The sequence below is a fragment of the Rhinolophus ferrumequinum genome, chromosome 25, assembly GCF_004115265.2.
Source record: "Rhinolophus ferrumequinum isolate MPI-CBG mRhiFer1 chromosome 25, mRhiFer1_v1.p, whole genome shotgun sequence".
In the NCBI taxonomy this organism is placed as follows: domain Eukaryota; kingdom Metazoa; phylum Chordata; class Mammalia; order Chiroptera; family Rhinolophidae; genus Rhinolophus; species Rhinolophus ferrumequinum.
Genome location: NC_046308.1, coordinates 17,838,303 through 17,856,375, shown reverse-complemented (window position 1 = coordinate 17,856,375; position 18,073 = coordinate 17,838,303). Strand labels below are relative to the sequence as shown.

Sequence of the window (18,073 nt, the reverse complement as noted above, 5' to 3'; positions counted from 1 at the left end):
GCCACTTGACAAACCTGTTTCTGAGGACAGGTGACTAAACCTCTCTGAGCTTCTCTGCTTCTTCTGTAAAATCGGGAAAACACTACCTCGTAGGATCGTTGTGGGAATTAGAGATGACATGTGCGACGGGGGGAGCACATCATAGGTGCTCGTGGTAGGTTGTTTCAGCTGGCCTCCATACAAAGACTAATTCCATTCAATTCCATGTCCGAAATATTTCTTCTGTCTGCATACTTCTCTCTAATCCCAGGGCCGTCACCCCTCTTCTGACTGCATTCATCTCCCACCTGGAATTGCAAAACAGCCTCCTAACCAGTCATTCTGTGTCCACGCTGCCTCCCCTCCCAAGTTTATGGCTTGCTGTAGTCAGATCTTTCAGAAACCCAATCAGACCACACCCTTTCCATGTTTATTTCAGCTTTTCATCCTCCCTGTTGGGCGCTCACCAGGCTGTCCCTGCCGTCCTCTCTCATCTTCTTGCTCACTGCTCTCACTTGCATTCTATGCCTCATTCATACTGAGTTTTTAAAATAACTTAAAAGTTCCATACTCTCTCTTACCTCTTGCTTTGTGTCCTCCCCCTGCACCCTGCCCCACCTCACCTTTCTAATTCTCGCATATTCTTCAGGCTTCATTTTCTCTCTTTTTTTTTTTCAAATTGAGCAATAATTGACGTATAACGATATGTTAGTCTCAGATGTACAACATGATTTAATATTTGTATGTGTTGCGAAATGATCACCACGTTAAGTCTAGTTAACTAACATCCATCACCACAATTTTTTCTTCTTGTGATGAGAACTTTTAAGATCTACTCTCTTAGCACTTTTCAAATATGTAATACAGCATTTATTAGCTATAGACACCATGCTGTACATTATATCCCCGTGGCTTATGTATTTTGTTACTGGGAGTTTGTACTTTTTGCCCTACGTTACCCATTTTGCACAACTCCTCCAGCTCTATCTCTTGGCAACCACGAATCTGTTCTCTGTATCTATCTATGAGCTTCGTTTTGTTGTTGGTGTTTTTAGATCCCACGTATAAGTGAGATTATATAGTATTTGTCTTTCTCTGTCTGACTTACTTCGCTTAACATATTGCCCTTTAATACCCATCCATGTTGTTTGATTTTCTTCTTTTTATGGCAAGATTTTCTTCTTTTTATGCCTGAATAATATATTCCTCTGTGTGTGTGTGTGTGTGTGTGTGTGTGTGTGTGTGTGTACATGCACGTGTGCACATATCACATCTTTATTCATTTATCCATCAACGGACATTTAGATTGCTTCCATATCTTGGCCATTGTAAACAATGCTGCAGTGAACATGGGGTTGCAGATATCTTTTTGAGTTAGTGTTTTTGTGTTCGTCAGATAAATGACAAGGAATGGAATTGCTAGATGATATGGTAGTTCTATTTTTAATTATTTGAGGAACCTCCATACTGATTTCCATAGTGGCTGCACCAATTTACATTCCCACCTACAATGCACAAGGGTTCCCTTTTCTCTACGTCCTCACCAACACTTGCTGTTTCTTGTCTTTTTGATATTAGCCATTCTAACAAGTGAATTGTGTTTCCCTGATGATTAGTGATGTTGAGCACATTTTTGTATATGTGTTGGCCTAGGCTTCATTTTAAATCTTGGTTTCTCTAGGAGGCTTGTACTGATTCCTGCCCAAGGTTAAGCCTTGTTATTTTTACCTAATCTACACTTCCATAGTCTTCATCAAATAGTGTATTATAATATCTTGTTTGAAGTACGTGCTCTATGCAGGCCTCACATTCTCCATGATAGCTGAGTAGTGTGTCATGGTCCTTGTTACAGCCCCAGCCTAGCCGGCAAATAATAGATGCTTACAAAAATATTGGTTTGGTTGTTTGAATGAATTTCGAGACTGAGCAAATGCTGCTCCTATACTTCACTCACTGTGTGCTCTTGGTTAAATGATCCTACTGACCCTCGGTTTTCCAACCATTGAAGTGAGATAACACTGTCTAACTCTGTGTGTTGTGAGTTGCAAGTGAGCCAGTAAACATAAACTTCGTGGAACACAGTGGATGCTGAATGGGTACTATTTTTCCTTCATAAGTGGAAAAGCCAGAAGATAGAGATTTTTCCAAGAAATATAATTGTGCTTTTTAAAAATAAAAACAAACATACTACTTATTTATATAGTAACACACAGTATAACTTTCTAGTTGTAAATCAAGTAGAACAAGTCTCTGAGAACCTACTGTCAGCACTCAGCTCAGTGGAGTTTGGTTATCTTCCTCCTACCTCGTGGCAGCCCTAGGCCATGTCCAGCCATCTAACCAGCCACTCTGTTTATATTGCTCCTTAATTGCTAGTTGGAGATGGAGTATTTAAGACTCCATCACACCCCTTTGTTTGTTCCCCATTCTGGGCCCTAAATGCCCTCCTGTTGGCTCTTAAATTCTCAGAGGAGCTGTCTTCCTAGCCCTGCAATTTGAAACCCAGCTCTAAATTGTCCTTTCCCAGCCCTGGTGTCTGTGGCGTGGCGAGGGTTTTGAACTGCCTTGTACAGGGGAGCCACGTACCAGCACTACCTCTGACCCCATTTGGTCTTAATTGATTATTTCAGGACCGTTGTATTTAATTCAGATTTAGTAAGACTAGAATTTTTAAAAAGCAAATAAAACTTTTTTGAATTGTAAATTAGTACATGCTGCTATAGAAAATGTAGAAAGCAATGATCAAAAGGCAAACAAAAATGACGTCATCTCATTTCCCATCAGCAAGCACTGTTAATATTTTGTATTTTTTTCAATCTTTGTCCTTTTCCTTAAAATAAAGTTTGTTTTATTTTTCATTTTCTAAATCAATATTTATAGCAAATTATACAGAAACAACAAGTGTCATCTTAGTATTAAATGTTCCAATCAAAAGATACAGGGTGGCTGAATGGATAAGAAAACGAAGCCCCTACATATGCTGCCTACAAGAGATTCACTTCAGATCGGAAGACACACATATACTGAAAGTAAAGAGATGAAAAAAGATATTTTATGAAAATGGAAAAAAAAAAAAGCTGGGGTAGCAATACTTATATTAGACAAAATGGACCTTAAAACACAGGCTGTAACAAGAGGCAAAGAAGGACCCAGCAATTTCACTTCTGGGTATTTATCTGAAGAAGCCCAAAACACTAAATTGAAAAGACACATGCACCCATATGTTCATTGCAGCATTGTTTACAATAGCCAAGATACGGAAACAAGTGTCCATCAATGGAATATTACTCAGCCACAAAAAATTATGAAATCTTGCCATCAGCAACAACATGGATGGACCTAGAGGGTGTTATGCTAAGTGAAAGAAGTCATACAGAAAAAGACATACCATATGATTTCACTTACATGTGGAATATTAAAAAAATAAACATAACAGAAACAAACTCTTCGATACAGAGAGCATTTTGAGGGTTGGGTAGATGGGTGAAGCGGGGAAAGATATTAAGAGGTACAGATGGTAGTTACAAAATATTCATGAGGATGTAAAGTATAATATAGGGAATATAGTCCATAATATTGTAATAACTACATATGGTGTCACATTGGTACTAGATTTATCAGGGTGATCACTTCATAAATTATATAAATGTCTAATCACTATGTTGTATACCCAACATTAATATAATATTGCATGTCAACTGTAATTGAAAAAAAAATTATTAGAAAACAAAACAAACAAAAATGAAAACAAATGTCATCCATAGTTTCATGAATATTTTTGTTATTTTTGACATTTTTAAAAGTAAAAAGTATATAAATGATACAGAGATAGATTCTCATAGTAAAGTTTTTAAACATCACAGATAAAATGGACGTTCTCTTTAATTCTTCCGCCATTTCTCCCCCTCATCCTCCGAGAGTAACACTTTAGTCCATTTAGTGTGTCTCCTTTCTAAGAAGCAGGAAGGAGGGCAGTTGTTACTGTCACCTAGTGGGTTGAGACCAGGGATGCTGCTAAACATCCTCCAGGGCATAGGATAGCCTCTCCCCCCACAAGAACTATTGGGTCAAAAATGTCAGTAGTGCCAGTTTTGACTCTCAGCCCTCTTCCTGACCTTGTTCTCTGATCACGCACACAACACAGCGTTCAGTTTTATGTGTTTAAAATGTAAGGGGCATCATACTTTATTTTTCTGTCTCTTGCTTTTTGCTCTTAACGATATGCCTTAGAGGTGTCTTCAACTCAGTTCATATACTGTTGACCCTTCAACAACACGGGGGTTAGTGGCACCTACCCCGCATGCAGTCAAAAATTTGTTTGTAACTCTTGACTCCCCCAAAACCTAACTACTAATAACCTAACCGATAGCATAAACAGTTGTTAACACATATTTTGTATGTTATGTGTATTATATACTGCAGTCTTATAATAAAGCAAGCTAGAAAAACTATTTTTAAGAAAATCATAAGGAAAATAAATGTTCAAAATCATAAGGAAAATTTTGTTCTAGGGTCAACTGTAGTTTTACCTTATTTCTCTTTTATGCATAGTATTCCATTGTGTGGATTTGCTATTGTTTATTTAATCAATCCCACATATGATCCTTTAGGTTATATGTGATATTTTAAATTATTTTTCTACCTGTTTCTTTGTGTGTATTTCTCAAGAGGATATATTTAGAAGTAGAATTGTTGGGTTGCAAGGTATTACTTTTGTTTCTGGGAATATGTAAAAAACAATAGATTGAGATTGCATGGTGTGTATATACAATGTATTAAACCACTCTTTTTATTTAATATTATACCAGAACTCTGACAGAGACTGAACTATTGGTTTACCAAATCTGTTTTCTCTGTTTTTCTGGACCCATGTCTTGACTACATTTCCTAGCCTCCTTTGAAGTTAGTAGTGGTTTGTAACTCAGTTCTAGACAATAGAATGTGAGTGGAAATGAGTTTTGCTACTTCTTGGTCTGGCCCATAAAACTCTTCCAGTCATGATCTTCCAAGCTCTTTTCCTAACTGCAAGGTGGGTACTGACACTGAGGGTAACTTTGGTCGCTACAGAGTGAACATGGCAGAGCTGCTGGCAGCTGGGGTCTCTGAACGCCTGTGTGGAACAGGGACCCATCTGCCTCTGCCAATCTGGCACCACCTTGGATGGTCTCATGAGCAAGAAATAAACTTTTTCATGTTAAGTCAGTCAAATTTTGGTGTTCATTACAGCCGCTAGCATTATTCTAATTAGTAAGTAAACATTTTTTTTGTTTGAAAACACCATTTTATGATACCTCGTAATATTGTTGTATCATAATTTATTTAACTGTTCTGCTATTACTGAGTGTTATTATGTATTTTTATTTTCCTAATTTTTTATGATTTTTTCCATGTTTATAATTTTTTCTTATAATGCTGTGACAACTTATCCACAAAAATCTTCATTTAACTGTCTCATTATCTTGTTTGTATAGAGAAGTGGGAAAATTTTTCACCCCAAGGGACATTTGGCAATGTCTGGAGACATGTTTGGTTGTCACAGCTTGGTGGTGGGGGTGGGGGAGTGCAACTACACAACTACGCAGGGATGCTGCTGCTACACATTGTACAAGGTACTGGACAGCTGCTCACAACAAAGAATTATCCAGCCCAAAATAGCAAAAGTGCCGAAGCTGAGCATTCCTGGTCTTGAGTCTACAAGGCAAATTACTGCATCAAAGGACATTTTTAGGACTTTTGATTTGTCTGTCAAGTTGCTTTTCAAAAAGGCTTCACGAGGTTGTATTCCTATCAGCAATGTGTGAGAGTACGCACTTCACTCTATTCTTACCAATATAGTGAGGTTTATTATTATTATTATTATTATTATTATTATTATTATTATTTTACACTTTGCTATTTGAAAGTTGAAGTAGAATCTTGTTTTCTTTTGTGTCCTTAATTGCTAATACTGATGATTTTTTCCCCCCATGTTTGGTTTTTTAATATTCTGGTAGTGAATTTTATGTTTTTTTTATCCCCCTTTTTTTTTTGCCTTTAATTTCCTTTATAATGCCATGTTTTTGACATAAAGAAATAAAAATTTTTTGTAGTCATATCTTTTGATTTTATTCTTTGGTATTTCTATTATTTTCAGGCTTAGGAAGTCCTTCTCCATTCAGAGATTAATGATTCATCAATATTTTCTTCTAGTTTTGTGTGTTATGTTTTTTTGTTTAACCTTTTTTTAATCTGTCTGATATTTATTTTGAAGGATTATATTTTTTTAACCAAGTGTTTCATCTCCATTTACTTGAAAATCCTTTATTTCTCTGTTGATCTTATAAACAGGATTTTAAAAGAAACTTTTAACATAATTTGAAAAAATTCATTTGCATTGAAATATGTTTCTTATAGTTCAAAATTTCACACAAATATGAACCATGGCCTAGAAATATGAAATGAAGCAGATGTTTAGAGAACAATAAATATGTCAGGAGGTCTGGGTTATAAGGAGAGACATAATAGTAAAAAAGAAGGTTGGAATCACATTGTGAAAAGCGTTGCATGCCAAGCCTAGGGGTTGGATTTGTGTACACTGGGAAGTCATCAAAGGTTTTTAAGCAAAAGGATGGCATAATCAGAGCTTTAGGGAAATTAGCAGAGTGGTAGAATGGAGGGGGTAGAGGCCTGATGACCTGTTAAGAGGCTGTGAAGGCAGTGCAGGTGAGAGATAAAGAGGCCCAGAGCGGGAAAGGTATAAAGTAAGAACGGGAGCCTCAAAAAGCAGATGCCTAAAGGACTGAGGCAGTGTAAATGCATGAAGCGTGTTTGGATGTAGGGAGTGGAGGGGGTCTGTGGGGAACTTGAAAATGTGTACAGGCACTGTCTGCCTGGGACAGCCACTGTTAACTTAGGTGGTTTTCCTATGAGAATGTGGGTCACTGTTGTTAAATCTGATGTTGTTGTTGTTGTTGTTGTAGTTGTTCCTATGGAAGTTGAAAACGTGGATTTTTTTTTTTTAATGTGAGATTTCCTAATTTAAAAAAACACAAACTGTGAACCAAATAAAACATGGTTACTGGCCACTATGTGCTACATTAGACATACTTCAGAGGTAGATTCAGTAGGACTTGCTCATCATTGGATCTAGAGAAAGGAGATTTGGAGGAATCAAGGTAGCTTTGGAGAAGGCGCCACGGTCTGGTGGTCCATGGGGCGGCACAGCTGTCTTGAGCTGGAATGACTGGGCTTGAATCCTAGCATTGACTTCCTGATGGGATGGCTTTGGGCACATCACTACATCTCTCACCTGTGAAACGGAGATGACAATAGTATCTATCTCATGGGATTGTTCTGAAGATTAAATGTGTGAATACATGTGAAATGCTTAGACCAGTGCCTGGCACAGAGTGCTCCTTAGTAAGTGATAATTATTATTTGAAGTAGTTATTAGAATGAATACTACAGTTAAGACAATAGGTTGGGGGCAAAGCCAGCTTGGGTTAATCTCTTAACACTTTTTGCCTGTGTGATCATGGGTACATTACTTCACCTCTGTATACCTCATCTGTAAAATGGGGACTAACAATCCCGTCCTAATTCTGTTGCTTATGTCCATCAGGATGGTCTAGTAGTAACTAGATTTGTTGAGTCCTTTTGAAACTACTTGGGTTTCTTAATGAGAAAAGCAAAGCTGAGGGCTCCACCCAGGTAATTAACTGTGATTATGGTCACTCTCCTTTTTTTTCCTTTTAAAATATTTCCTTCGACTTAGCTCTTTATCAGTAAGACTCTGTGGTTAAGGTTACACATTGAGCTTGTATCTGAAGAAGTTACTCTCCCAGCTCTCTATTCCCTTAAGTTGGCCTCACCTCAAGCCCCTCTCCCCTTGCTCTGGTTCAGGCCCTTACAGTTTCTTTCAGACTTTGTCACTCAACTCCTAACCTGTCTTCCTTATTTTCAGTTATAGCCTTGTCACAATTCACCCTTTACACCACTCCAGTGATCTTTCTGTATTGCAAAACTGGAATTCTTGATTACTTTAGTTCTTGTATTGTTGCTGTGGTATTGCTTGCTTTTCTATGTGCAGTCACTAACGTAAGACTTTGCAACTGAACTATAAAACTCCTTTCTAGAGTGCCAGACATATCAAGTAATCTACAGAGGGTTCCAAAAAAAATGTATACACATTTTAAGAAAGGAAAACTGTATTGAAATCGTAGTAGTCAATATATTCCAATAACAAAAGAAGTCACGTTTGATGTCTGCAATTACAAGAGGTGCTCAAAGTGGTTACCATCAGCATCCAGACACTTCTGATTATGGCGAACTACTGCTTGAGCAACACTGACCAAAGTGTCCACTTGTATACATTTTTTTGGTACCCGCAGTATACCCTACTCATCCCCCACCTCCCCGACAAATCCTTCTCTGTGTCCTACTCCAAATTTGACTAGTTGTTCTGTAGGTCCCTGCCCAGCTGCCATTCTGAGACTTCCCTTCCCTAATTCCCTTTGCCATTTCCTGTCTTTTTTTTTTTGTTATAGCACAACTTACATATTTCAAATGAACAAAAAAATTAGTATCATTTACAGTATCTTAAGATAAACTGCCTTTGAATAGGAGCTTCCTTTTCAGTACTTTGAGGTCTACAAGACATATCTAGAAAATTTACTACTGTGGAAAAAGAAGACTGCTTAAATTTAATGGGGGCAGGGGGAGGGCCTGTGGTTTTTCTTTTGATTAATTGCTGTAACACTGTCCTTCAGGTGGCTGAGGGAGTTTCATATTTTCTTTAGACATCATTAGGCCCCGAAGTTCTTGTAGGACAACTTTGATGCCAAATGAATTCTGCCATTTTGCTAGCACTGATACAGCTCTTGGGTCCACCACTCCATTAGAACTATTAACTGCATTCGTATTAATTTTTGTTACAAATCTTACAAAAGGGGGTGCTTCTGGGTATTCTATGTTAAGGCTATCTATTTGGTTTTCATAAATTGGCATTTAGAGGGATTAAAAAGCATCAGAGGACGTTCAATATATAAACTGAAACCAGTCAAAAAAGAATAGCCACATTTCAGAAAATATACCATTGGTGAGCTCTTCTATGATAAGGCTAATATTTTTTAAAAAGGAGGCACAGTGAATTTAAGATATTGACATTTATAGCCGTAGCTGGACATTTACTCTTGGACGCCCAATTATCATCCCTGTCCATCTTGTAGGTGTCATGTCTTTGTCATTTTCTAGACCCCAGCTAACTGTACCATCTCATACTCCTTTCTGGCCTTCTTTGAGTTCTTCCAACAGTCTGAAATTGTGAGGGACTTTTACTCCTGAGACCATGGTGGCTGCCATCTTGTGTCACTGTCCCCCTTTTCCTGTGTTACTGTCCCCCTTTTCCTGTCTAGTAGCTCTTGTTTCCTGCATTGCGTCTTTTTATTTTGTTCGCATCCATGTGTTGCTGGAGCACACCTTCATTCGTTTCCTTGAGAAAAGATGCATGATACATAAAGTTTTTGAGAATTTGAATGTGTCAAAATTCTTTAAGTCTACCCTCAACCTTGATTGATAGTTTGGCTAGGAATAGAATTCTAGATTGGAGTGCTTTTCTCCCAGGATTTTGACAGTATTTGATCCATTGTGGTTTAGCCTTCAATTGGTGTTGAGAAGCCAAATGCTACTCTGATTCCTAATTATTTGTATATTAGCAGATTTTTCTCTCTGGAATATTTTTGGGTCTTTTCTTTATTCCTTTTGTCCTGTAATTTCATAATGGGTCTTTTCTTCTTCTTCTTAATTGTCTGAATTCTCATGTGTTTAATTTCTGGGAAATTTTCGGATAATTTATTCTCCATTTTCTTTGTTCTATACAGCTAGAACTTTTATTAGTTGGATGTTAGGTGTCTAGGGTTGATCCTCTAGTTGTATTACCTGTTGTTTTTCTTCTTTTCAATTTCTTTTTTTAAAAATCCTACTTCCTATGAAATAATATTCTTCTTCAATTTGTTCTACTTTGTGTTCTGTTTTCTGCTGTCACTAAAAATTTTGAAGACTTCTCTCATGTTCTCTGAATGTTCCTTTTGTGTGGCACACAAGAGGTTCGTTCATGGCTGCAGTATATTGTTTTATGTCTCTGAAGATTTTATATTTTTTGAAAGGTTTTTTTCTATCCTTTCATTGTATCTGTTCCCTCTTGAATTCCTTTTTTGTTGTTCATTTTCATCACTGTCTTTCAAGTTAGAGGTTTCCTTGAATGTCTGATAATGTTTGACTGACTGCTCATATTAAGAGTGAGGCACTAAAATCTGATTAGAGCCTCTGTATGATTGGGTTGGTCTTATGCACAGATAGATTTCAATGCAGGTTGAAATACAGTGAGTTTTTGTTTGTTTGTTTTAATTTGGGGAATTACCTCTTGTTAGCATATGCACATCTTTTCTTAGACCATTTTCTCCCAGAAACTTCCAGTCTGCTGCCACATGTAACTGCCAGCATAATAGAAACTGAGCAGAGCAAAGGGGCTTGTGATGTGGAGAGGGATGCTCAGTGAGGAGAATCTCACCATTCTGAATGCAGATTTTCACTGATCTTCCTGTTTTTAGTATAGCATTTTATTTCTATCTTTGTCTCTAAACATCTGTAGAAAGCAGGGTTCGATCTTTTGCCAGATTGGGGGTGCACATCTAGGCTCCAATTGCTTCTTATATAAGTTTATATCCCATCCTCTGTTTCAGCCCTGCAACCCTTCTCCTGAACTTCAGAAGTCTTAGTGCCTCAATTCCTACTCCTTTCCAGCATTCTGCAGCTGGACTTGGCACCCCCACCTCTTATAGGCAGTTGGTTTCCGTTTTGCCTGTCCTACTAAATCAGTTACCATTCATCCATCTGCTTTCCATCTTCCCAAATTTTGTGGATATCTCTCATCTGTTGGCATCTTTCTCAATCTTTTTATTTTTATGGGCTTACAGCTTAAAAAAAAATTCTTTCACTGTTATTTTACTTCAGTTTCTGACAGAAGTGGAGAAACTTGGGGGTTTCCACTTACCCTCGTCACCCATAGGTCTATTGTACTTACTTTTCAGTCTGTCTCCTAAGCGGTGAGTGACTCTTTGGCAGATGCCTTGTCTCGTTTATTTTTATATTCCCAGGGCCTAGGACATAGTAGGCTCTCAAATGTTTGTTGAATGAACAAGTGAATAAATAAATTTTAACTGTTCTTTGTTAGTTTTGCAAAAACGTTTATTTTCTTGATGTTTCTGGAAGCAAAGTGCCTACAGTGCCACTCTAGAGTCTACCATTGTGGCAAGGTCTGTCTCCTTTGAATGCAGCTGGTATTCACAGTATGCTTGAGTTACTTAGAATTCCCAATGGGCATTGTTATGCAGAGGATTTTATTAAGTATCCAATGATGAATCTGTCTCCCAGACTCTTATTACCAACCCCCTGAAGCACACCCTTGATGCCCCCAGCTGACTTAATCACCACATTGCTCTCAAGTACCCAATGCATGTTTCATGCACTACTCTGGTTTTGCCTCTGATGGCACCCATGAGGAGTGTGTGGACCACTATTTATCTTGTTAGAGTGGAGATATTGGAAGAAGCATCCCAGGGGAAATGTAACTCACTTGCGCACATCTGGGATTCTGCTGTAAAAGACTGGCAAAGCCCTGATTGGAGCTGAGAGTGAGGTTGTGGATAGTGGCCTCTACCTGTTATCACCAGTTCAGCAAGTTTAATTTTGTTACACAAAAATTAGGTGAGGGGAAAAAAAAATCAAAGTTCTATCTTTTGGACAACTCATCAAATGCAAATCAAGGTTTTGTATTTCTTTTAAATTAAAGTTGTCATACTTTCACATTATGGAAAACTATTTCCGATAGTTTAATGTTTTAGTACTGGTATTTTTTTTTTATTTCTTTCCATTCTTTATTTTGCTTTTCTTCTATACATAAGAGATTATTCTTAACTCTTACCCTCACGTAATGACTCCCTCTATTCAGCATTTCTACCTTTTTTCCTTAGATTCCAGGCACATAAGCAAGCACAGAGTGAAGTCACTATCAGGAGAGTAATCTTAGAACTTGGGAAACAAAACTTTATTTGTCTTCCTGGTTTCTCCCTCATTTCCTCCCGCTCTCCTTTTCTGACCTATAAAATTAGGTAAAATAAGCTTTAGATATAATCAGATATGATACAACATGTGCTTTATTATGGGGGAAAATGTGCTGCTACTTTCTTGGGAAGAAGCCAGAACAGGAAAAGGCTGTATCCCGCCCCCATCTGGAAGGGGCCATCATCAGAAGTGTAATCACTCATCACTTCACCTTCTCCCTCCCACTGCTTTCTCTCTAACAGTGACCAAAATCATCACCTCCCCTTTCACCATTTACTAGAAGCAAGGTAAACCAATCCATTCCTAATCCCAGATTTTTTCAGAAAGGAGCTTCTGAGGTTTCTATACAACTACACAGTTTCTAGCAGCCTCTATTTAATACCATAATACTTTGAATGGAACCTACTGAAAATGGACCCTGCCATTCTGAGAGTTGGGCTAATTCTTTCTTCCTGTTGAGCTCCCAGCACACATACATTACTAAGGCACATTTAAATGTTCCTGCCTGAACTCAGAGCCCAATACCACTGTTGAAAACCATCTCTATCCCTAAATGGAATAAACTTAAACCTGAATCATAGCCATCTTCTGAATGTCTGTAATTACACACATTTGGGAGCAGCTTTCTGGGATGTTTTTTCAGGCATGCCAGACGCATTAACCAGTCCTAGACTTGGCACATTCCCTAAACTTTTCATATCTCAGCATTTATATATAATCCTGAGGATAATATTAATCAAATAAAATGCATCTCTCTTTAGACTCATATGTAGGTTGGCAAACTTGAAGAATTCCAAAGGTAGTTTTTATATCTGGGGTGTGGTGGGACATAAAAAAATTGTAAGGTGCTTGAAAAATAACAGTATGGTGGAATGGTTGCAGGTTTTTTTCTTTCTCAGTCTTAATAAAATTCTGAGTCTGTATCCAGTTTGTGATACAGTTTGACAATAGCCATTTTTAAAAAAATACTGCAAATGAAAAACACCTGCCTGCTAAGCTTTTCTAAGCACCTAATTGTAAACAGCAATAATAACACGTCCTTTTCAGAACCAGTGCCCTTCCTTCTTCCTCATTCTTGTCTGGGATTTCTGGACAAGGCGGTGCAGTGTGATGGACGTACTCAGATTTGCAGTCAGGCAGGCCTAGATTTAAGTTCCAGCCTTGCCATTTAGTAATAATTATTTGACTTCAGACCAGTTGCTTAATGTTGTCTGTTTCCTGATCTGCAAAGTGAAGGTAAAAATTCCTACCTCATACGGCCTGGTGCGGATTGGGGGTAATGTAAGTAAAGCACCTGATATATCATAATTTATTGATTCTGAGATGCTCATTTCTTCACATTTTCGTATCTCTGAAATCAGGGTAATCTTATAATCAATAAGTAAGCATACTATCATTGCTTAATGGCAACATTTTTATCCCTTTATTTGTGGTGCATATTGTAAAGTGCTTCTTAAGTTTATGGCAAGTTTGATTTGATGAAATACAGGATGCCTGGCTCTCAATGAGTAGTTGTCATACTTACTATTAAGATATATTTTTTCTAAGAAAGATTTTAATGGTTATCAGAAAGAATCTGAGTTTTACTAATTTTCCTAGAGCCTAATTTGGGGTACCATTATAATTATTCTTAGGAAAAATAGCATTATCACAAAAATCATAGTGGCTCCTGTTTAACCATTTCATGTCTCATGAGAACAGTGCAAAGGTAAAAGGGAGTAGGTTTCATAAGACTTTTAGCAAGAATGTGATTGATGGCATTGAATGTGAGGGGCAGCAGTGAGAAGAACAAGTATAGATACAGGGACCTATGCAGACAGACACCAAGGTGACAACTGACAAACGCCTGTGGAATGGATCCTACATTCTTGCAGCTGTAGGAAAGTTAGTAACCAGAATTTTACTTAAAGAGGCTAAGAGGTTGAGAGGTATTGGTACCACATATTCATTCTAGCATTTTAGATGGCGTTTTCTTCTTTTCTATCCTGTGCAGACCGAAAATCCCATGACTATTAGTTTAGTTCTTCAAGTGTTTGCTGAGTGCCTGCTGTGTGCCAAGCTTTATGCTAGACTCTGAGTTAAGAGACGAAGAAGATAATTCCAAAGGTAGTTTTCTTGGCTTCAAGAAGTCCCTAGCCTGACCTGTCTAATGCTGTACTCCTCTTTCCTTCATCCATTTCCTGTATCTTTTCTTATTGCTTCCAATAGAAAATATAGGAATCATCTCTTTTTTGCTTTAGAACATATTTCCTTTGGAACTTTAGTATATTTTCTGGTATTCACTTTCATCAAAAACAAGCATATCACTGAAAAACAAATTTAAAAATTAACACGATGAAGAATTTGATCACAATTGTAATTAGAAATTTTATCTGTCAGTGTAAAAAAATATAAATTACCTATATTTAATGCCAGGTTGGATATTTTTATAGTAAGCTAATATTTTAAAAAATTTAGAATCTCAATTAAAAATTTAGTTTGTCTTCAGTGAACTTATTGTGTTCCTTTTTCAGATCTTGGTATAATGCCTTCTTTCTTTGTCTGGGGATTGCCAAAAAGGAATGTTTATGTGCTTGCATGCCCAAATAATTTCTGTGCCAAAGGAACAATGACAAATGCCACACAAGGGAAATGACATTTTCAGGTTTTTTAATTAATATAACGAGAAGAGAAGGAAGGCACTATTTTAATGCATTTAAATTTTAAATAAATGTACAAAATAGATTAAATGAATGTAAATACATGACTCTAAAATTATTTAATTTACTCAGTTTTATTGGTATTCAGCATCTATAATAACAGCTAGCAGTAATTGAATACTTGTTATGTGCCCAGCACTATTCTAAGCTCTTTAAGTGTGTGCTTATAACAATCCCATGAGACAGATTTCATTACCCCCACTTTATAGATAAGGAAACAAGGGCAGAGAGAGTCACTAACTTCCTTAAGGGAACATAGCCAACAGAGACATGAGCCAAACCTAGACAGTTCTAATCACTGTATTACCCTGGAATTGCTAAGTCCATTATTATTCAGGAGACAAAATCAGTAGCTGTTAGAAAAGTTACTAATGTTTGATTAAAGTTATTAAAGTTTGCCATTGAATTTGTCACTGAATAGCTGGGTTGGATTTTAGAGAGAAAAGCAGTATGTACTTAAAATATATTACAAACCTCATCTGTAAACATTGTCACATAATTTTAAAGATAATATTTATTATTTAAAATTAAACTGTCAGAAATCAATTCTAAGTGGATCTAGTACATAAATAATTAGCATTAAGGTAAAGATTATTCAATAAAAACTGGTGTAATTATAATTTTGGGAGTCTAATAAAGCTGGCCTTGAGTACCTACCACATATGAGGACCAAAAGATGGGGGAAAATCAATGATAACACTAAACTTTTGACTGGTTATTGGAAGAAATAGTGATAATATTTACTTCTTTTATTAATCACAGAAGCACAGAGTAAGAGAGGCTTAGGAAAGGCAGTGAAGGCTTGAGTTTGATGTGACTGAGATAGGAATGTTGGCAAAGCAGAGTGAGGAAGTACCTCCTGGGGTGCAGAGTACCACCTGGGTGGAGGCCTGAAGCCTGGGGCTCTCAGCCTGTCTTTGCTGGTCATTAGCAGGTTGACCTTTGGCCAAAGTACTTGACATCTCTTGGCCTCAGTTTCTACATCTGATGACCCGGAGGACATTAAGTGTTGTTCAAACTCTGCTCCAAACAGTCCACAGGGTGCCATAGATTCTCTTAAGGGTACGTGGGGAGAAAAGTGCACCCCAGTCTAAGCAAACCTAAACAACTACACTTTTATATGCGTTTGTGTTTTAGTTTAAACGTTTGATACCAGTGGATTAGGTGAGTGCCTCTTTCAGCTCCAAAATTCTCTGTCTCTTGGTCTGAAATCTAAGTTTGGAATTTCCCAACAGGGATAGAAGTTGAATCTGCTGGAATAAGTGAAAGGACAGAGAGCTGAGATTGTGAGCCATTTAGTCCTGACCAGTTAGAAGTCATGACATTTGGAAGGTCTCAGCCTCCATTAGGACCCATCCTTCACAGTGGGAGCCCGTAATGATATTCCTTCGGGGATCGTTGCAGAAGTTTTCAGTTGTTTCTTAACTTTCTAACATCTTTCCAGGTTCCTTGAGGACTTCTTTCCATCCAGTTAAAAAATTTCTTTTATAAATTGTTATCAGCTGGCCCCTGCAAATAAGTTGTCCTTTTCTTGGGCTTTCTTGCTTCTAAGAACTGTCTCGTCTGCTCTTGTATGTACACTTGCATACGTCTGTGTTTCCCATCTCTCTCCTTCTCCCTCTCCAACATTCTCCATTATTTCCTGCCCAGTCAACGCCAGATTTTATGATTCAATGTAAATACCGTCTTCAAAGGGTGATTGACTATATTCAACCCCCTACAGAACAATGTTTTACAGCCCACTAAAATTCAGCGTGGCTGGCAAGTGTGGAATGGAACAGTTTTGATTGGACTAAACAGCAGTATGGTAGAGTAGAGTATGTCTCCTAACCCAGGTCAAATTGTTGCATAAGAAACCTGAGTGAATTATGTCATAAAAAACTCATTTGAGACTTGGTTATCTGCCTCTCATCCCCCCCCCCGCCCCAAATAAAACTGAAGACGTAGGTAAAACCAAGAGTGGGAAATAAGTTTCCCAAAATAATCGTAACTGATTATTTCAAGTGACTGAGAGAATATGTCCACAGTCATACCCAACTCTCTAATAGGACTCCCAAGCCTCGAGGATTTTGACTTGGCCGCCAGTTTGTGGCCAAAGAGCTTCGTAGAATGGAGTTCTTTGTAAAAATCTTCCTAGATGGGTAGCGAGTGGCTGCAGTGGAAGGTGTTAGGATATAAAGGAGGGAGGAGAATCCGTAAGTAACCTGGAGGAGATAGATGTTAGGGAGTAAGGTTTCCTGCCTCTGACCTTCAGCAGCATCCTTACCATTCGCAGTCCTTCCTGAGGAAGGAGCTTGCACGCTTCCTTCCATTGGCTGCAACTTGGCAGTTACGGCACATAGCACGGATGCCTGTTGTATTGCATCAAGTTTACATGGAGCATCAAGTTTTTTTAAAAAATGAAATCATTGTAAATTCTGGCAGTTTTTATGGTATAATTAAAATGTCCAACAGGATACCTCTGGGAAACTAAATGCAGTTTTACTATTTATAGAGCCGGCAGAGGTAGTGTTTCTTGCCAACTTTCATATCTTATGACCTATAAATTGCTCTTAATAGCTAATCTGTCATCCCAGCTTCTCATACAAGAAAGCTTGTTTCCTTATTAATCTGTTAATTTGCATCTGCAAAGGACATTTTGAAAACATTAGTTTGAAAACATTGCTGGATTAATGCTGGGCATTATAAGTAATTTATCACCTGTGATAGCAATTCTTAGATCTAGGTAATAGATCTCTCTAACATTGTGTTATTCTTCCAACCCCAATATAATTTTGATAAAAGTAATTATCATGAAAACTCCTCTGCTCCCACAGTATTAGAAAAGACTGACAAGTTACCACGGAGAAGCTATAACTATCACTAGCCGTTCTCTAAGATCATAGTACCAGATTCAAAGCAACTCTTGCAACTATGGTACAGGATACGATAGAAAGAATTCAGATGTGCACAAATTAGTCTCTTACTTTTCAGTAACACCTGCAGAATACTCCTCCAACTCTAGGTTTAGGTATGGGACAAATTGGTTAGATTGATTAAACCCAACACTAATTATTGAGTATGAAAATGATTTAAGACTACTAAAGACCATGTAATTAAAATTTCCCCTGTATGTGTGATATTTAAGTCTCTTCTTCAGGCTGTGGCTGTGAGTTGACGATTCTTAGAGATCCCATTTCAGGAAGCTTTCTCCCTGCCAAGAACCTCATTATTTACTATTCTTTTGATTTGTGTTTTGTTGATCTATTTTTTTTCTATTTTAATCCAAGAAGAATTTGTGGGAGGAGGAAACAAAA

General features: G+C 37.6%; 2 protein-coding genes across 5 annotated transcripts in view; one reads left to right on the top strand and one right to left on the bottom strand.

Moving 5' to 3' along the window:
• The window catches only part of TTC28 (tetratricopeptide repeat domain 28), a 624,117-nt gene that overhangs the window by 419,838 nt on the left and 186,206 nt on the right, over positions 1–18,073 (top strand). The window lies entirely within an intron of this gene.
• LOC117017339 (ubiquitin-conjugating enzyme E2 variant 1-like) lies at positions 8,701–8,964 on the bottom strand. The gene has a single exon (XM_033097465.1). The coding sequence runs from the start codon at positions 8,962–8,964 to the stop codon at positions 8,701–8,703; it is 264 nt and encodes an 87-aa protein (XP_032953356.1).

Excerpts from the sequence above, each read along its gene's own strand:
- LOC117017339 (XM_033097465.1), bottom strand. The coding sequence starts at position 8,964 with ATGCCAATTTATGAAAACCAAATAGATAGCCTTAACATAGAATACCCA.